Here is a 22356-nt window from a genome sequence, read left to right as displayed (position 1 = left end):
GAAAATACACCTGAGATTTTTACTACTCAAATTTTGCAAAATCTGACCTGCAGAACATATCTGAAGTAAAATGATGCTGTTACAAAAGACTTTTTCCTTACATTTCTAAGCAACTGCCTGTACAGTGCTATGCTTCATTATTATCACTTCAAGTATTTACAGCACAAAGGGAGATGGCATGATAAACATGAAAAGTCACCTGTCACTATTCTTTTACTGAAAGATTCTCAAAGTTAGCGTAAGTGTGGCATGATATATAAATGTATGATATCGCCAACCTTTACTTTCATTGTTGTATGAATAGAAATGAAGCATCTTATTCAACAGATTCTGATAGGCAAAAGTAGTTTAATTCACCGGATGTTATTAAAGGCATCATCCATATACCATCCTGCAATTTCACAGTCACAGAGGAGGAGATGCACAGCCCTCTAAAAGCAGGTCCATGAAAACTCTGCTATGGAAATTTATTCTTTATACTGCAACAGATCAAAGCTCATAAAAAGAATAAAAAATAAAATTCAGCTCCAAGTCTGAATTAGTTCTTTTCAAATTAATTTGGGTCAAGTAGTACAGTAATACAAAATGCACAAAGGAATAAACATATATTAGCCAGGCATGACAGACAGGCAGAAACACAGAATTTTTGATATACCTGGTAAACTTGATGTGAATGTATTTTTCCTTTTTACCAAAACCATCTGCCTACCGTTAGATGCTGTAATTCACCTTGCTAGCAAACATCCAGTTTTGTGAGCACAGCAACAGCATCAAGATTTTTCACCACTTTTGCTGCCTAATTTTATGTTGCAATTCTGCCATTAAATTTAATTACCTCTTTAATGAACTTCAATTCCTTTTACTTCTCAGCACCTCCAGAGAATCCAGAAGCATTCTAATACTGAAGACTGCAAACCGACGTCTTTTATGTATTTATTTTCATTTATGAGCTTTGGGACTCTGTTCTGCTGCCACTGACTACAGTGAATTATTTCACAAGAACAGAGCACTACTTTTTGATCACACCTGTAAGTGTTTTTATTCATGGTTCTCAGTTAATGAGTGCATTATTTTCCTCTGTATAATGAAAGACACCTTGCCAGTTGAAGCTGCATTGTGCTCCCTTCCCCGCTGTAAGATAAATCAATGTAACAATCATAGAACATCTCCAAATACACCAACATACTGTGAGCACTTTTAACATAGTAACCAACAGAAAATGAATATAATCACTCTCCTAGAGCAAACACAGGAAGAATCAAGCTCTAATTTAACACAACTAACAAGTATTTTCCATTCTTCTGTGATTTTACATCAAAAAATAAGCAGGCATTCAAATGAAGAGAAATACGTCAGATAGAGGTATGTAATGACATTTTAATGTCACAGAAATCAAAGCAAAAAAAAAATTTAAGGTAGAGATGCAATGCTTCAAGGCTATTTTAATTAGACTTCAAAACTCTGGTTTAGTTGGAAATAAGCTGGGACCACAAATGTCTGTAAAATAGCTTCATTCATGCTGAAAAATAGCTCCATTTAGAAATATATTCCTTCCTGAAAACTGCGTTGGTGATGTCGTTAGATGAAGCAGCATGAAAGAACTATGTTCTTAATGGTTTCACTGAATCATAAAGCACATAAATGGAACTAGAATTTACCAAAATGTGCCATGCAATGAACTGTAGACCAAATTAGCAGATAGAAAATTTAAAAAATAAAGAAAAATTTAAAAAAGGGGTCATTTCTTCAGCTCTCAGTGTCTGTCCAGACCACAGTCCACACCTCCTATTGCTTTTGAGACTGGGCAGGATAATTTTTGACTCCGAAAAACCAAAATAAAACAGGACGATTACGTTATACGTACAATAGGAATGCTTTTATTTCCTAACACCGTGCAACTTGGGACAGAATTAGAAAAAGAACATAAGATCTGGCAATTAAATTAAGTACTCCTTGTATATTAGAAATGATAGGAGACTGACGACTGGAGGAAACAGGGTATATTTAAATCAGTTCAAATTAGGAATGCTGTCCCCAGCATTTTTATCTACTGCATTTTAACCAACAACAAAAAGTATCACGTGGCCTACCAACTGGGTTCCTATTAGAACCCAGTCATACCCATAGATATTTAGTCCACAGGACCTGATTAGAGTCATGACTAAAGATAAATCTGCCCAAATTGTGTGGACACTAGGCCCGTAGCACCAAGCTGAGTTTCAGCTCTACGAATCCATTTCTGCTGTACTGAACTATTTGTTAATGTGGGCAGATCTAAATGGCTGTTGTAGCTTCTCAAACTCCTTTCCTTAGAAGCTGGTAGACACAGAAGAAACATGGCCAATGTATAGGACAGAAGAAAAACTGGTTGATGCAGTTGCATCTTCTTTGAATGCCATAGAAAACACTGTTGGACTTTTCCCTGTCACAGCACAAACATTACCCAAAAGACAACTCAAACCCAGAACACATTAGTGCGAGGCCTCAAGCACCTCCTAACAGATGCTTTTGCTAGTTCAAGCAAGAGTCCTTACCCAAATTATGCTTCAGTAGCAACAATAAGGTACTTTCAAGATCTGTGTGTCAAGCAAGACTACTTGGGGAGGCCAAGCTTGTGGATCTTTCTGCTTTATTCCAAATCCTCACCATTTTTTTGGCACTGTTACCTCTCATTTCTGCACAGGATAGGCATATTCTTCTACCTTTCTACCCAGGAAAGTATTGAATAGTAGGACTTAGTGAGAGGCCCAGACTGACCAGGCAAACCTAGGGAAACGGCTTCTCACTCCTGAGACAGTAAACAAACCTTGTGAGACTGGGAAAGCTACATGTCCAAGGTAAAAATACAAATATACTTTAAACAGGCAACACAAATAAAAAGAATATTTAAACACCTGCTAAAAAACAACAAAGCTGCCTGTGTGACTGAAAAAGCTAAAGCATTTAAGGACAAAAGCAACTCTTCTTTCAACTAGATCAGACTGGGAAAAAAATGAGAATAATAAGTTCCTTCGACACCGCATCTAAAGAGGATCTCTTGAAAATGCTTTTAAAATGTCAAACACAATAGCATACACATACTTAACGAAAATCACACCTGGGAAAGTATTTATGAAAAATTTATTCTTGTCATATTTTCAAATTTGCAGAACTAAACATAACCAGAGAAAGAATCACTCCAACTGGAAATCCAGCAGCCAGTGCCCAGTGAAACCACAGTTAGGCTGCAGCAGAGCTGTCTGTAAGCACTGTTCACCACATCTTAGTACCAGCTCTCCACTGTTACTCAAGCATCTTTTGATGGTCCTGTATAATAGCCCAGCATAAATCCTGTACCCACACAACACACTGAATTGAAAGCTGCCACCAAATCATTGCAGAACCATTTTTCCAGAAATAAAAATCTGTCTCAGAAGCTGCTTAGTGTGTCCTGTGAATACAGGTCTATAGGAGCTTGGAAACCATTCCTGTCAGCTGAAAAGCAGCTTCCAAAGATGAGTGGAGTTCTGTACAAGAACATCCACAAAGCTGCACCTGAGTAATACCTGATTACAGATGGCCATCCAAATACCACAAGACCTTGGACAGCTACAATTAATCTGCCATGATCCACTATAACAGAAGCCATCTTTACAGAAATGTATCAGCTTTAAAAAAAAATGCAGTCTTGGTCAGAGCACAGCATTGCAAAGAATGTCTTAAGTAACAGGGAGAGAGAAGCATATTCTTTACGTATTTAATTTTCTGTTACTTCCCAGCAGGCTGCTTACTGCTACACTCCTCTGGGAACGTTTTTGGCTCCACAGAATACTACTTCAGCTCCCCAGAGTAACTGAGAAATAGTGAGTAGAGGAATTTTAGAGAAATGAATTAACCCTTCCAAAATTCAGAGCCTTCATGCAGACATTTCTTTAGGGCACACTACAAAAATCTGGCCATACTTCTCCAGGTATTGTATTGCTGGTGAAAAAGTAGTTCAGATTCCTGGTTTTTATGGAACATCTACCAGACCCTGTGACTTTCTGAACACCTGTTAACACCTAAACCCCTCCGTGTTGTTTGAAAATTCAACAAAGACAGGAGGGAAAAAAAATGTAGTACTTTATAGAAGGGATGCAGCATTCCCAGATCAGCACCTGAACTGTAAATAAGTAAATCAGCATCCCATATCACCATACACATAAGCTGGAAAATACAGAGCAATTTCTTATTTATTCCTCCTGAAATTTTTTTTTTTCAAAAGGGAGAAAAAAAAAATCAAAAACTAGAAACCATGTAAAAGGATTATTTGCCTAAGAAGATTTGAGATTACACTCTGCAAGCAGTTTACAGAAAATACAGGAGATGGATTTATTCAGGATAAAATCCATATGTGAACTGTGTTCTCTGTTATCACTAGAACAGTACCTTCTTAAGTATGAATTAGAGAAAAGGCAAAATCTGCTGTATCCTATGAATGTTGAATTGTCCTTCAGTAAGAAACCTACAAATATTTGAAGAGTTTTTTCTTTTTAAAGTAGAGAAATAATTTCTAAAGGTGTTTATTAATTCAAAGCACTTTGATATTGTCTTCATAAATCTACATAATCATGTTAATTTATAAAATTGAACTGACTTTTTTTTTTTGCTAATGAAATACATTACTTCAAAACTTTATTTCAATATTCATCCAAAATAATTGCACTGTACATTACTCAGCTTACATGCATATGTGGCAAGTTCTGCATCCATCTAATTTTTAGCATTTTCCTTATTTCTACCCTTAACTTCTATTTTAAGCCATGAAATTCCAAGTACTGTAAAACACAATTATTATTGTTATAAAACACTGAATTATTATTAGCACTGAAATAATTTACTCTGAGAGGAAAGCAAACTGACATCTACATTCAAAATATCAAATTCTAGTATAACCTGAAATACAAGGAATGTAGCAATATTCCAAAATTCAGGGTTTTTTTCCTCTCTCCTGTATTGGCAGCTTCAATAAATATACAAAGGTTCATGGTCTGATTTTCTCTTTTAGCTAACTGTGGGAAAGAGAAGGGCTTACAAAATGGCAAACAGGATGAGTAACACGATACAGGGGAATAAACAGTCAGTAGAAAAAGGAAAAGGATTTTTTTTATGAGAGGATTGAAATCTTACCGTGCTACAACTAAAAACTGGTCAATCTGACGGTCAGTAAGGGGGCTATCTGGATCCCATACTTTTACTTCCAGCTTTGCCTGTTCTCTGTCATCTAATTCTCCTGTCAAAAGGTAGATGGGACAAAATACTTATTACTCACAATGTTTTCCTTTGTGTAGTTCTTGCACTATGTTTAAAAGAGACATTGTACATTTTTAACATATACACATGCACACACATGGAGTGTTTAACAATCATCAGCAGTTATCCAGTTAAATTCCATAATGCAGCATCACCAATATAAATACCTTCCTTTAACATCAGCATTTCAATTTAAGGAGACATTCTTAGAAGGTGTAATATCAATGAACCTTAATAAAATGTTATTACAAAGTTGAAACCATAACCAAAGTAGCCAGTGGCTTCTTTAAATTGCTTGTCTAGTATATCAAAGTTACTGTTTCATTTAAGCCATACTAAAATTAATTTTACACTTAACAAGCTTTAGAAATTAAATTCTACCCAATTTGTATTCTATGCCCCAAAAAAATAAATCATTATGCAAAAATGCTGTCTACTCTATTTAAGCATCTTTTACCTTTTCAGCCACTACATTATCTGTACTGTTAATATAAATCATACCATTAAAATTGCTGTATACATCGACTAGTTCTATCCTCTCACAAACTAATATATAAGGCTGCACCACAAGAAAGTTAGCATATACTACATTATAATTTCCCAACTTCATTTATGTGAACAGAAGAATTTGTGTACACGACATGGCTAAAACGATGAGGGTGGTTTCCAAAATTCATTTTGCCTTATATTCATTGTTACAAGAGTATGACATTTGTACTTCATGGAAGAACAGTAAAGTGTGAATTTGATACAAGGATTCACATTCATAAGACTTGATCTTGTCTTGCCTACTACACCAATAACTTGTTCAGTAAAATAAGAAATATTTCAGAGGCTGATGAAGGAAGCACCACATATGCTACCAGTACAAGGAGATTTACCTATGGAACGTAGCAAATACATTTGTAGCCATGACAGATGGCAGCAGCGAAGTCAGAATTGTTGCCTTTCCCTGCTGTTTTAGAATAGGAGTGTGTCTTTCCCTCAGCAAACATGTGAAAACCACTAATGTTTAGCTGGTTGCCAGCTGTGACTTTCACAAGCTACTGCAAGAATGAAAACCTGTTGTCAGATACAGCCATTCCACTCCCTTTGAAAATCGAGCCTGTGTAGGTATCTCTCTGATCACACAGAAGATCATTTTAGTCTGTGCTATTTCTTATGACTTAATGAAAACAGCCAGTCTAAACACGCACAGTATCATCAAGACATGAATTAACCTGTACACTTAAGAGTCTGGAAGCAAACCAAGCACTGGCTCTGAAATCACGTCATATATGGTGAGTTCTCTAGTACATTGATTCTGGAAAGAAATTAAAATGTGGTATATATTTATCCCTAGCAAACACACAAGTTAGAACTGCACCATGCTGTCTGGCTAATATTTCAAGAACAAATTTCACAGTCACATTCTCAGAAAAACATAGTAAATTACTTTCTTCCAGTACACAGGCAATAAAGCATTGGCTGCCTAATGGGACTTCAGCTTCTGTTCAAGCTAATTCACATCCAGTACTGAAGACAAACTGCTAATTTCTGGCATCTTGGAAAGGATTTTAGGTCTATAAACTTATTCTATCGATTGCACACCTGTCAATACATTCATTTCTTCCATCTGTGACAGACACATTGTGGGTGATGTTCTACATTTTATAAATATTCTCTGAGCACTTCATTTCAATCTGTTAATATATAGTTTTTAAATACCTTTAATGTTAGTTAACCATTTGAGGACATCACAATCTGGAGATCAAGCATTACTCAGGTAGATTATACTTCTCACAAAAAGAAAATATACAAACATAGCACCAATATTCAATCAAAACATGCCACTCTTTGGAATCAAGTTTGCAAAAAGAATAAAAAAATTGCAATATTACAATTCTTACTTCAATTAGAGGTAATCGAACAATTGCTACTACAAATTGCTGCAACTCTTGACAAAGATGAATCTGAAATATTGCAAAGCAATATTTTGTAATGACAGTGGACATAAATAGGGTACAAGCAATGGAATATCTATGCCAAAATAATCTAAACACATATAACAATTGCAATATTAATTATCACTGCAACAATTGTAGACAGGAGTTTCTAGAAAATAGATGGAGTCTGCCAAGCTGCATTTAAAAAAGCTACTTAATTCCCTGTTTTCCACTTCCATGGCAGGATATAATCACATAAAGAGGGAAGTAACCTAAACAGACCAAGCCATGGAGGCATCAAGTAGCGCTGTAGAAACCTTAGAAAAGTTCATTTCAGGAATAAGTATTTTGTTAACTTCCTTTGCCTGTGCTGAAAGTGTTTTACTCGAGCTGCCGATCCCTAGCTGATCATGCCTGTACCACATCCTATAGGATTTTTAATATAACAAACCACTTTAAGATGCAATTTCTCTGTTAGCACATCAACATTCATCTTCTACATTGTTCAATTTGACACCGTAGTATAAGACATTCAGACTGAACAGATGATAAAATTGCCATAATATTCATTCATTATATTGCAAAACCCAGCCCACAAAGGAATGGGGGAATCTTTTTATTTTCACCATTTTCAGTGTATCTGAGAAGTTCAGTTTCAAAAGTGTCACCTTCCCTTACCAGCAGCACTTACAATTACAGCTTCTGAGAAGTGCTAGCCAATTTTTTGGAATAACAGATATAACATGCCAGTATATCCAATTTATTCTAATCACTGCTTATAATTTTATTATAGCCAGTCTAATCCTGGTGACTAATTTTATTGGAAAACATTATTAGATGGTCAGAAATACATCTGGTTTACTCTTCATCAATCATTCAACTCCTTACTTCTCAAGTAAAAAGCAGGATTTTTCTTTAAAAAAAAAGTTTAGAAGTTTTGTATTTCAGTTAGTTGTTTTATATAAACAAAAGCATGATATGCCCCTCTAAAAAAAAAAAAAAGAAAAAATTTACAAAACAAAAGTAAAGCAAATGTATTTAAAATGAGGTACAAGAAATTAAAGATCTACATAGTCTTTTAGATTTCACTTCCTGCAGATAAATACCCTAAAGATAACGAGTACATCAGATTCAGCATGATTCTATGTTCTTCTTGTATCCAACTAAAAGAAAATAACTTTCAATATAAACAGTTTCTTAGACTGAAATTCTTTGAATTTAATAAATATATAACAGTACTGCAATATAATATACTATTAAGAAATATGAATCTATAAGTTAAGTTTTATTTTAAATATAGTTGTCAATGAAAAAATATAAATTCAACTTTTAATGACAAAGAGTTGATGAGGTATCTGATTTTAAAGACACTTCTGATGTATAAAGTCTTATTTTTGTATTTTACAGGATTTGCATCATTTTTCAAAAATCCTTTTTATTCTCCTTCTCAAAAAGTAATTCAGCTGTCAATTCAATCCAGACATACAAGCTAAACACCTGCAGTGCTCAGCTTTCTGAATGAATCCAGCTTTCAGGATATGCAAAAGAGAGGTGCCAGCTGCTGGATCCCTAATTCCATGGAACAGAAAATCTCTAGCTGTGGGTTTCAGTCAGAATAAGGCAGTAGATCTATCTGTGGACAGAACTAGACACCAGACCAAGAGTTTCAACCACAGAGTTCCTCCTAGTAAGCAAATTAATTTATTCATAAAACCTCCTGAAATTGGACAGTTTTGATGTGTGTGTGTCAATCCCTCAGACTCACCAGACACCTAAGCAGATAAACATGAAGACATTTGTAAAGGCTCATACTCTTAATGCTTAGCACATAAATAAGAAGTCAATTCAGTGTCTTCATCTCTGTGTTTTAGTTTTATACTTGTGGAGCAGGAATATCTCTTAGCTAACATTGCAAGGAGGGGGAAGAGAGGTACTTCCTGGTTCTTATCCTCACCTAGATGAGTTCAGCAAGCAACACAATAAAATTTCCTTCACTGAAATATGGACTTAGAAGATAAAGCACTTAGCAGGTTGTTGCCAGAACTCTTTGAGAGTACACTACCTGCAGGTAATCCTAAATGGTTTTTGAACATAGTTTCATGTGCTGTTTGTGTGCCATCACTGCAAAAACAGGCAACTAATCAGTGAAAATTAAGTTTCAGTTCATGAACCACATTCTCATGCTGCTATTTAGACAACCTGCAAATATTTTCTCCAAGTTGCAGGAGAGAAAATAGAATGACATTGAATTTTCTTATACTGTATATGAACAAAGTTCTAGACATTAAGCCTGTCTGTCTAATGTAAAATCTGTGCTTTCTCCTTGGATGAAAAGTACATTAGCTCCTCACTAAAACCATCAGCATATTCATCCTGCATAAAATTCTTATTACTCATCTTTATTTTTCTTTATCATTTGCAATTCTCACCAGTACAGATAATTTAAAAAAAAAAAATCAGAAGTTCAAAAATTTACACTTAACTCTTCAAAAAATATAATGGAGTTATGTGCAAATAACTTCTCTGATCAAAATAACATGAGAAAGCTTAGATGAAAACTGTAGGCAAAAGAAAAATTATTTATTTACCTTTCAATTTCAAAACAATCTCCCCTCTGCCATAGTTTGCCTGACGGAGGTATATTTATATTTCAATTATTCAGATAAGGATTTATATGTTTACACAAATCTGATGGTAAAAATTTAGACTGTTAAACATATATAAGGACTACAAGTGAAAAACAGGCTACATATAGAGATTGTAAATGAAAGGTATCATGTGATAAAGGCCTACTGCTTATCTACAAGCATTTAAACTCCTATTGGGCATTCTTAAAGCAAATGAAACATTCTTAGTCCAATCACCACTAATCATCTAGAGCCTGGGCTGAGAAAAAATATTTAATCATTCTGCACTTGAAAAATCCCTTTTGAAATAGAGCTGCCTTCTACGGCCTTAAAGTTCTCTCAGTGTTCAGCTTTACAGTACTTATAATTTAATCACTGATGATCAAAACACAAAATGCTCAGAGCTTTAATTCTTCATGTTCTAAATTCCTAGAAATTAACAGAAAGAATTACACTCGAGCTCAGAATAAACTGAGCTGACCAACTTCTATAGAGGGGAAGGGGAAGGGGAAGGGGAAGGGGAAGGGGAAGGGGAAGGGGAAGGGGGCTCTTTCTCAAAACCCTGCAGAACTGTTTTCAGTTTTGCTGAAATTCCTGAAATAAAAACACGTGAGGTAATAGAGTTTTCAGGAAAGTATGGTGAAAATGATTCTGAGTGAAAATAGAACAACAGTACAGTACTTCATATGAATATTAAGGGTACTTAAAATACTTGCCTTTGAAAAAGGGATATTACAATACAGAGACATTTGTATTCTCAAAAGAACACAAAAAAAACCAACCCACCAAATAAAAAAAAAACAAAAAAAAAAAAACAAACCCAAAACAAACAAACAAAAAAAATCCCCAAAAAAACAACCTCCAAACAAAAAAAAAAACCCCACACCAAAACCAAACACTGACCAAATTAAAGTGAAATCTGTGGTCCTGCAGTTTTGGGTTGTATTGTTTTTTTTAGAAAGCCATAATGTTAAAAATTTGCAAATTCCCTGTTACTTAAGCATTCTAAAGAGAAATAAGACTTTGTGTGAATAAATGTAAACAAAACAATTTAGAGAATAACTTTTTGCTTAGGCTGAAATGTATTTTGACTTATTCAAATGTAAAAAGACCACATTTCATCTGCTATTTGTTTTTCATCTTCTACAGAAAAAAACTTAGAAGAAAAATCAGACTTGCAGTAAAACAGCAAAGAAACAAAAATCTGAACTTACAATGAGTCCTTTTAGGTGAAGTTACTGAGGTAGAAAATACCAGCAAAGTCAATTAAACACTAAGATGTTGCTGCTTGAAAAGTGATTGGAGTGCTCATGGGGATAATAAGCACATACAGAGCACACAATAAAAAACTGTACCCTTCATAAGACTGACTCCCTCACTTAGTATTTGAATAATCTCAGCCAAGGCTCTACACCTATTATTAGCAACAAAATCTGACAGCAATCATGCACAGCCTGCCACACTAACAACGCAGCATAGACCATTCATGCTGCACTGGGCCCAGAGGGCCACTTTAACCATTTCCTTCAAGCTGTAGAAAAATAAGAGTTTCTTAACAAACAGAACACTAATAACAGAAACCTAAGTCCCCTCAAGGAGCTAAACACAGCAGGCTGTTTTTTCACAAAGACCAAAAATTCAACTGACCTCAAGTATAAAGCAAACTTGAGAAATGCAGACATGCTTTCACAATTCGGGGCAACCCATGAAAAAGAAACCAGACAGAAATAACCCATTCCAAATATCCCCAAGCAGGACAAGCCACATAACTCATCTCAGCTGCTGAACAGCTTTTATAAAATCTAATTGATAAACAGCACAATTTCCAACTCTTCTATCTTATCCTCAACTGCTAACATAGAAGTTGTGAATGATCTGAGAACTAAAGCTCAAAAATTTCCATGACCACATTTGGTCTGTTTGATTGAAATTATATATGCATTTTTAATACCTCAACAAATTAGACCAGAAGGTAACAAGCATTTTTAAATAACATAACTGAAAACACTACATAAAACACTATGGTTTATAATGCAAAGCTTCATATACCTAACTGGTCTAACTGTAGTACACGTGACCGTAAGACTAAACTACAGATTTTCCTTGAAAATGCACTATTAGGGATAAGCAAAGTCTTTCCTGAAAACAGGCATCAAGAGGTCATTCACATGTGTTTTGTTTAATTTCTAGTAAAACTGATAAAATTCTATAAACATGGTTTTAATTGCCCAGCACAAAAATTGGTAATTCAGCTCCCTAGAAGCAAGACCGGCAAAAGTGGTGTGAAGGAGATTATAATCCTATTAAAATTTGACATGAACAACATTGTAAAGTGTATTTTACTATTTGTGATAATCAAGCATTTGCCAGTTTATTATGCAAAATTTACTGTATGAGCTTAATAACAAAAAAAATCCTCAAATCTGACCAGGGACTACCACGTTTAAATTGGCTAACCCTCAAGAAAAAGCTCCTGCTTTAAGAAAGTATCATAGAAAAAATTAAATGTTACCTCAAAGTAAAAAGTACAACCAACAGAAACCCCATTTCAGAACAAAATATATTTGAGCATATAAAACAAGGAATTTTATTATTTACTGAGATTCATCTCATCTAAATATCCGAACTATTTTAGGTATACATTTTCAGCTGAGATGAACCAAGTCTCAGCAACATCCTTCTATTCTGACCATAAAGGTGAGTCTTACTGGGTCAGCACCATCACACCTGTTATATCTGGTGTTCTACTGCAGCTTCCACAAATAGGAACTCCTAAATCTGCTTGTTCTATCTTTTGTTCCATGCATTCCTTCTGAAAAATGTATTGAAATAGAAAGCCATCATCTTATAGTTGAACCAAGAATCTAACCAATATTTTGAAGTTCTCGTTTATTTTGCTGCTAATTTACCAGATTTTCTGTCAAATATAAAAATCCAATGCATTTCACACTGAACTTGGCGAAATAAATTTCTACAAGGTTCCTAGGCATCTAAAAGCAAACCTGAGTTAGGCATAACCCACTCCTTTTGTACTTGCCCCTAAAGGTATTTTTTGTTCCAGACTTTGAGCTTTCCTTTCTGCTCTCTGGATCCCATAAGGTCATCTTGATTTGACAAGAAATCCGGTTTTAGAAACTGACTCTGAACTCCCAAATTACTTCATGTAGAACAAGGGAGGTAAGCAAGTGAGTACACACTAGTTCCTCAACCCCATCCAATAATAACTTTATGGTTGACAGCTTTTTCCATGGAAACCTTTCCTTCACATACTGCTGATCCAGAGCCTAAAGGTGCTGCAGTTGTCACCTTCTGTTGGTGCACAAGAAAAGCAACTCTTCCTTTGATCATACCTAAGCAACTGGGTTTACTCTAATTCCACTTATTTATTTTTGCAATGGCACTTTGTTTCACTCACAAAAGAAGCACTAACTTGGCCTCAAAAATATCAGGCCTCATGATTTTTTTAAAGCCAGTTAAATACAAAAGATTACACAGATAATATTTGTGAAACACTGAACTCATGAAAAAAGGCAATATTTTCTGAATTTGATTTTCTAAGAACCACTTACTATATTAATGTGTCCAGTTAATATCCGGCAATTGTCAAAAAAGTGATCACTTAGCACAAATTACGGGCCATATTTTCTGGAAATCAATAGGACACAAAGACACAATATTGGTTTATCCTGTCAGATATTTCTCACAGACACACATTATCTATCTTCAGAGTATCTGGCTGTCCAATTTTTAACAGAAATATTTGAATATAGAACCTTCTAAAAACATTATATATCAACAGATTTTAACAAGGACTGATTATTATCTTCTCACAACAGAATCAAATTATTGCAACTACATCAACACTAATAAAATAATCCAGCACACAGACTTTTGACAAGAGAATCAGATGCACCATTCAAATTACTGCTATAGGTCTCCGGCTGTATGAGTGACTTTTAAATTCAGCATTGGTTCATATAATAAATGGGAGAATTATGTACCATGAAGTAACAGAAGAGATCCCTCCTTATGAGATTACAGTGGTGTTTCACTGTTCTAAGGTATATTTTTCATCAATTAAATAAAAACCAAAATATTTAGTTATACGGGAAGCATTTATAGAACCAGAAAACACAATACATCCAGTCTAAGCAATTCTGAACTTTCATAACAGTAAAAATCCAAACAGATTGTAAATGAGTTTCTCATCTGCCTCTTTACCTGTAATCATGTTTAAACTTAAAATCCTGGAATTTTCATATTCCCAAACATTAAAAGGCTTGTAGTCTGAGTTTAATAGTTTCCATTTGGTATGTCTGGTCTATTAAAAACAATATACTGTTACAATGGAGTTGCAGTAAAAAGGACAAAAACAGTGAAGACTTTAGAAACCACCCTTAAAGAAATTTATTCTTTTACAAAACAGAAAAATGTTAGAAACTTTGAATAGTTTCTCTGTACATCAATGATGTACATCTCTGTACATCAACCAAAATTTCCAGCTTAAATTTATCCAACTGCTCCCCTTCTTCCTATTAAGCACCCCATTTATTGAACTGCATTAATTCTAAAACGCCTTGGCTTCAAAAATGAAATCAGCTGCACAGCAAGCGCTATTTCTAGGCACTCACTGTGTATTTTCAGGTGTGCAAGAGGGACTCCAGCTTTTAGTTTACAATTGTATTTGCTAGAAGAAAAAAAAAGCTTTGAACAGAACATCTCTCCTGCAGGCTGCTTCTTCCTCCATTTCAGAGACTAATTCCTCTTCTGTATGTCTCAGTAGAGGGTACTCCTCTTCCTTGCCCACTGCACACTCTTTGTATTGCTTTAAATGGCCAGAGAAAACCCAATTGTGTCAGATCCCAGATCCATAAAGAATTCCCTAAAGTCTCTTTTCAAACACAGACACAAGAGATAAGCAGACTGGACCGGGAACAGGACTGCAGCTGGGAGGGGATCATTAGCACATGAGTCTAAGATCATCCCTCCAGGCTATTAAAACAGGAACTTGCAAACAGTCTGGCACTGGGCACTCAATTAGGACTAGCAGCCAGTTCTCCACATAAACCTTTAAACCCAATCATCCCACATCATACCTGTCAACGCCTTGCTGCTTGTCTCCTTCCATACACCTCTGCAATTTCCCAAATCAACGCTAACCCTTCCTGCATCCATCATCCCATGTCCCTCTCTGACATTCTGCCCAATGAAGTCTGCCTCTACCTGTCTTGCCCTGCACTCATCCTCAGAGCAGGCTCGGTGAGCAGAGCCGGGTGAGCCGAAAGGAGCTGCTGCACACAGGCCATTAACTCACTCAGCACTATCCCTTCGCAGCAGACAGGGCCCTGCTCAGATAGCACATGCACAGCGCTGGGTGGGCACTGCTGCCGCTGGGATGCTGCCCAGGGTAACACAAGAACCCAGCGCTGGCTAACATCCATCCCCTCGCTGTCTGCCAGCACCGCAGGGCCTTTCCCGCGGAGCTGCTCCGCTCAGCCCCGTCATTCCCAAATACATTTCAGAGATTTATTAAAGACATGAGCGAGGGTACTTTCATACGCTATAATTTTCCCTCCAGCTAGAAAAAAAATTAGGGACATCTCACATCACAAAATCATTGTCATTGTCCTTGTGGCACATTGCTAGATGTGAGGTTAATTTTTTTCTTGTCCCTTTTCTTTTACCCTCCTATTTGCTACAACATGGTCCGAATTTCAGAGGGTATTAAAAAGACTAAAGTCTTCTCGGACCATCAACACAGTCAAGAGGTCTATAAACTACCAAATAGTCCAAGACTTTGTCAGTGTGACCTATTTAAAAAGGAAGCAAATAAGAGATATTCAAATTAATTGTGGGAAGAGAAATCAAATTAATTTTCTGCATTTGTGATGACTGGACAGAAGTGGAGAGGTTCACATGCATCATGAGATACCTAAAAGATACATCTTAAAATGATGCATCTATAGGAGAGGTTAGAGAACAATTATATACTGTGAACAGTAACAAGCTACCTGTGTTTGGACAAGAATCATCTCAAGATTTCTACAAGATCTCATGAATATAACAGCTACTAGTCGAGACACACAACTCAAACCAAGTTGTGTTATACCTAGGGTGTGAAGGAGGGAGCTAAAGAAAAAATGTGGGCAACTAAGCATAGTGAAGGCTCACAGCTATGCTAGCCAAATTAACCAAAATTGCAACCAAGACACAGTGGTCAACAGGCTTTTTATAAAAAAAAATCCTGAAGTGCTGAAAAAGGATCACAGAAGAGCATAAGGAAGCTTAAGGTGACAGCCTATTGGATTTCTAATAGGCTTTAAACAAATTTTAAGAAAACTAAGAAACCCCAAGTGACAAAATCTCCTGCAGGGATAAACAGCTGATGGTCTCATCCAGCATGGTACTTCCTACACTGCTGGCTTGTTTTTTTGAAAATGCTGATTTCTTAACACTTAAACATCTTACATTGCCTAGCACCACACTGTTCTACCAGATCCTGGTACACAAAATCAAATGCAACATCAAAAAATTTATTTTGATAAATTACTTAAAAAAAAAAATAGGAAATTGTTCTTCCAAATTGTACTAATTTTCTCAAAAATATAATTGCTTGGCTGGGATATCTTTTGCCAGAAAATTAATGCAGATAATTTCACTAGACCTACATATTGTGCCCAGAATGCAATCATAAAATTTTTGGTAGATTTGTTTTGAAGATCTCCTTTGCTTCAAAAGTTTTACTAGAGCTTTGACAGACAGACCTGGCTGCAGCCTTTCTACTTGATTCACAACACCATGAATAAATGAAAGCAAGCATTACTAAAGAAATTACTGATTTGGCAAATGAGATTACTGTAAAAAATTGGCTTCCCTATTTGCAACATGACATCAATTGTATTTGTTTAGCTAAGCTGTCATGCATTTTATTTTGTGCAAATGCATTTAAATTGTATGACAGCTGCAGTCAGGTCTATGGTGGCATGCATGAGACAGAAAGAGCAGCGCAGGCATGTGACAGGAAAAACAATACATTAGATGAACTTTTACAGAGCAAAAAAATTCCCTGTTTCTCCCATTCTTAAGCATTATCCTACTTCATAAACTATATGCCTAATGCCATGCTAGCACTTTTCTCTCTCTCATTCTCTGCTTTTTTAGCCAACCATGTAAAACAACCTGTCACTGCAACAGTTGTTCCACTGCATGAGACACACTGCTTGAAATGCCAGAATTTAAAAACATTTGGATTTTAAAGCTGTGAGACAAGTAAGAATCAATGTTATATAAAAGTCTACCAAGAATCTCAACTAGTTTGCCTCGGTGCAATCTCCCTATACACAAAACATGACTAAATAAAATCTGTTAGTTAAAGGTGACAACAATTTGATCATATTCAGAACAATTTATAACAGCATGCCTTGTAACCAAGTAACAATAATAATAATGACTTGCCTAAACAAATACTGTATTGGGTTTTGTCCTTACTTGTTTAGGGCTTTTAGCTTTGTTTATTGAAGTTACAGGTCACAGATTTTTACAAGTTGTTGATCAAATACTGTAGGTGAGTGCACCACTCAGTAGCTTTTGGTCATCACATGCAGAGAACCAGATACCTTGCTCCTGTACTGTGGAGCAAGGATGCTCCACGGAAACAAGATACTCCTTGCTCAAATTCATGCTCTTGATCCTCAGAGATAAACCTTTTTATTCTTGCTTTGCACAGAGGAGAAGAATGTTACCCCACACTGGAAACAGATGTAAAAACAAGCTGCTACATCCACAGAATAAGCCACAGGAGAATGTGTTGTTAAAACAAAGAAAGGACATTCTTCAGTATTCTGCTAGCCAGAATTTGAGTCAATGCTGCAGAACAGTCTCCTCTCTTCCAGCATATTTAAAGCAACTAAAGAGACTCTAAAAATCTTCAAATTAGAGTGTAGACAGACTGTAACACTTGGCACTGGGGGGACGAAAGACTTCACACAACCATGAGATCATTCAAATCTGACAACTTTTACTCCCAAGTTTTACTCCCAAGAATGGTGACAACAAAAGTCGGAAGAGACTGCAGAAAGAAATCTGCTCTGGTCTTTCTCCAAACTTACAGTCTTCACTAAATGTGTGATCTAAGAGATTTAGCTACACCATTACAAACAAAAGTGGCATGGATTTACAAGGTTTACACATTTTCAACCAAATTTAAACTTTGTTTACGTTTGTTTATTGCAATTGCGTAAAGGATTTATGATTCAATGTATCCTAAAGTGGAAAAACAGAGAACAGTTGAATCTGGAAGACTTTATCAAACATCCTGATTTTGATAAACCTTTTAGTCTTTTGAAAGTAGATTTTCTTTTCATTTCAAAACTTAAAGAGCAATATAAATTTATCCAATACAGCCCTGGGGCAGGGAGAAGCAGGTATGCTGCACTGTCCAAAGTTTGACCTAACCACCTGGGTATGCAGTACATTTTATTCAAGGATGCAAAAATGGCAACATCAATGCAAGGAAAAAAAAATCTATTCCTACAAAAAACACAAACAGTTGTCCAATAAACACAAAAAACCCCAAAACTAATACACCATAGTCTATTCAGATAGAACATAAGTTATCACAGTATGGAGAAAGTGCAAGCAATTTGAATTTTTAAACTACTAGACTTCATCAGTATTTACAACAAATTAATTTCATGTTTGCAGAACATTTTTTTACATTTCAGCCATGTTGTGACTGGCCTTCTGAAAGCTAATCTAAACTGTCTAGTCATTTGAATTGCATATATATGCTAGTAACTTTGAAAATAAAATAACTGATGGCGCGTAAATCTTTGATTTGTTTGTATTTTTCTGTTTAATTTTGGGGATTTTCTGTAAATATAAAATATGCCCACAAAGCACCTTCAAAAAGGTGTTCTTCCTTTAGATTGCAGAACAAGTTTTATGTGTGAACAAATTCAGGAATGCTTTATATCATCTAATAATACTATTATTTGATGATAAAAAATCTGATTTTTCCAAACTGACAAGACTTTGCCTAAATTCTCCCTTTTAATTTCAGGTGACAGCTCTACACTTTAAAAGAGTTACCCATTACTGCATAATAATTTGGAGATACAGATCACTAGCCACTTTTAATATCACAGGCAGAAAAACCTACATAAGGACAAAAAAATCTTTACAGAATCCCACAGTTTCCAAATGCAATTTTTCTGATCTATTGATTTCAAACATTGTTTAGATTTGTTTTCATGAAAGAAAAGGCTTGACAGTGAATGGATTCATTTCCAGGCTGTCAGTTTACATAAAGACACAGCAACAGCTGAATCATCTTTTGTTTCTCCTTGGAGGTCAGAGGGCTATGGAAATATTTAGAAAAAAATCAGTCCAAACTACCATAATTCAGATATTTTTATCCTCCCAAAACCAAACCCTTTTTTCCACCAGACACTAAATAAGTTCAGATTAATCCAACTGAACTGCTCAAACACTCCATGCACCAACAGATCCTTGGCTTGTGGGCAGCTTCGTGCTTCTCAGCTCTGATGGATTATTATTTCCTACTAAAGGCAGCAAGAAGACTGCACCACTTATTGCATTTTGGGGTGGGGTGCAAGAAAAAGAAGGCAGTAACACACAGTGAAATCTTGTCGTCATGATGTACGAGAGAGATTATCTACTCATTTTAACTAAACCAAGTATTTAACTCAGAACTTTAAGCTCCAGAAGAACCTGGTAACTATTTTAAATGAATATGGATTTTAATTTTAGAAAAAAATCAAATAAGTAAGATTTGAACAGGAAAAAAATTCCCTTTAGATGTAATATTCACTATTTCAGAATTAGCCTCTGTCTTTAGTAATTTAAAGAATTCAGTAGCAAAACACTTCCTGCCTGGCAGACAACCCTAACTTATCCCAAAAACCCTACAGTTCAGCCAGGTAGTTGGGAATCAGATCAGTACTTCCCAGTTGTCTCTCACACACATTGAGACAGCCTTTTTCACACCAGCCCTCTGGCAAGCCTTCCTCCCGAGCACGTGAACATCTACAGGACTATTTTGTCGCTATAGCAGGTACATTTCACAGCAAGAAGAGCACTGGATCATAATCTATTCATAAACCTGTTCTGAAACAGGTCTGTACACTTTAAAAAAAAAACTGAATTGACTTCCTATAGTCTATTTCTAGTTATTAAAAGAAAAGTTGGAGTAATAATGCAAGTGATCTATTAAATAACATTAATTTGTAAAATAATCTGCCACTTGCCAGAAATCAAATTATTCTTGTTTTATACATTTATTAAATAAACTCTGTAGAAATTAGTAATAATGGGGGTTTTGTGCAAAAGAAAAAGTATAGCAGAAAAAAAAAAAAGTACATGATGAATAGAAAACACATTTAAGATTACAAATATATATATCTGAGGCATTCAGAACTCCTTGGACTTACTGCAAGTGATGTTCTCATAAAATCCTCTCTTTTTAAAGAATAAATACCATGAATACTGAAAATAGTATCTACATCTAGATACTTCCAAAGAAACTTTTTTTCTTTTTTAAAAATTCAATGAGCAAATAACAACTGTAAACATAACAAGACACAGTTACTCATGCTTCTTAAATATGATCCAAACATTTAATAAATATTTTACTTGAAATTTTGTTTAAAATTATAGATCTATGTAGCAAAAGACTAAGGTACAGGTAGTTCTGCTAGGCTACAAATAAATAAAATAAATAAAAATTTTTAAAATATCAGTGATTTTAAAGCTATGCCAAGTCTAGAAATTGTTGTTTCAATTCTGCTACAAAATAGACAAGATGCTTTAGAAAAAGACAGTATTTTGAAATAAGATGACACAAAAGTCCTGCATTCTCTATGCATTGTCTGCTTTAAAAGGGAAAGAAGAAATATCGCTTTCATTTGTTTTACTCATGTTATTATTTTACAAATGGGTCGTTCCTTAACATCTTCTCTCAATGCCACCTTTATTAAATAACGAACCAGACCATATAATTAAATAAACAAATATCAAATGCCTATGCACAGACTGGAAATGGACATATTTTCAACAGCTATTCAAATATTCTTTCTTTTTCCATAATATCTACTGGTGTTCATAAATTTTCTCAAACCTACCATCTCACTTTGTCAGCCTCTATGTATTATCTTAGTTCAGAAAGTCAGCATGAGCAATAATGCAATACGAGACTTTTATTTTTTTTCACTCATCAAAGACCAAGTATTTACCTTCCACAAGCATGTCTGGCACATCTGCTTGATATCTAGGTCCCACTCTGATTTCTCCCTTGTCTGCTAAAAGCGTTTTCAATGATGGATCATACACCAATGAATAAAAAAAAGTATCCTAAAAAAAAAAAGACATATTTGCAACAACATAGTAATTTTTAAAATTATGTTTGCAGACTTGTAACACCTTCCATTTGGAAATCTGCATACTTTACAGAACACAGATTTGGTACATAAATCTTTATATAATACAGATGTTTCATGAGTGCTTTTAAAAGGCTTATTAAAACTTCTCTCATTGTTAGGACTCTCTTCAGAACAGAGCAATAATGAAAAGATTTGTACACAAAAATATATCAGTGGGTTTGAAGAGAATTAATGTTAGTTGCTTTCTGAATTTATCATGTTTGCATTCATAAGTATCTTTACCATACTGACTTTCCATTAAAAATTAATCTCAAAAAATATAAAGCACTGTCTGTGTAATTCCCTTTTGGGCACTAAAACAGTATTGGCAAATGTGGTATAGTCACATATGTATAGGCCAAGTCCTGCTTTCAAAAATATTATTACTGATTATCAGTGGTTTGGTGTAGAAATTTAAAAATAAAGACATACTAATTTCAGATAGAAAATACTGTCTTCCTGATGCTATATTAAGACATTCCAAAGAAAAATATGTTTATTTTGAAGGCATTTTGCAATCTTTCAGATTCTTGGGGAATTTTCTTCCTCTCTGGAAAAGCTAAACATCCAAAGTATCCTTCCAGAAAAAGGTGAGGAGACACTTTCTTTATCATAAAAACAAAACAAAATCACAAAAAAAAGAGGAAAAAAAAAAAAAAAGGCACATGTGAATTCTCCCTTCAGTATCTGCTACGGGAAAACATCTCTATATTTTCATCTGTAAGATGTCATTTTAATTCCTTCAAATTAATTATTTTCTAAATACAAACAGATTAATAATGAACCTATCATTTCAGTGTTTCAATTAGTTTTTTTATCCAATATTATTGTTTAAATTAGTGTTTTGAACAACATAATTTTTCCAACCTATCATCCAAGATATGATTTTTAAAGTATTTTGTGCCCATTTGTTAAAAGCACAGAAAGAAAAATAAACTTATCCCAATATTAACTTGAATAGAAATCACAATTACCTCTTTCTCCAGGTATGACAGCACAGATTCTGTCTCATTCAGAAGTGCAACACTGCATTTTCCCCTATACAAACATAAGCAAGAATAGTTACTGGGTAAAAAGTTCAAATTTCAAGTAAAA

At 35.0% G+C, this 22356-nt stretch overlaps 1 protein-coding gene across 1 annotated transcript in view; it reads right to left on the bottom strand.

The window, feature by feature from the left end:
- The window catches only part of MTA3 (metastasis associated 1 family member 3), a 128480-nt gene that overhangs the window by 73336 nt on the left and 32788 nt on the right, over positions 1–22356 (bottom strand). The window contains exons 4-6 of the mRNA XM_033513323.1: positions 22236–22299; positions 21076–21193; positions 5149–5251 (exon numbers count right to left, since the gene is read on the bottom strand). Coding sequence (XP_033369214.1) covers positions 5149–5251; positions 21076–21193; positions 22236–22299 — 285 coding nt within the window. The remainder of the gene's footprint in view (positions 1–5148; positions 5252–21075; positions 21194–22235; positions 22300–22356) is intronic.

Source organism: Parus major, chromosome 3 (assembly GCF_001522545.3).
Source record: "Parus major isolate Abel chromosome 3, Parus_major1.1, whole genome shotgun sequence".
NCBI classification, from domain to species: Eukaryota; Metazoa; Chordata; class Aves; order Passeriformes; family Paridae; genus Parus; species Parus major.
This window is presented reverse-complemented; position numbering and strand designations above follow the sequence as displayed.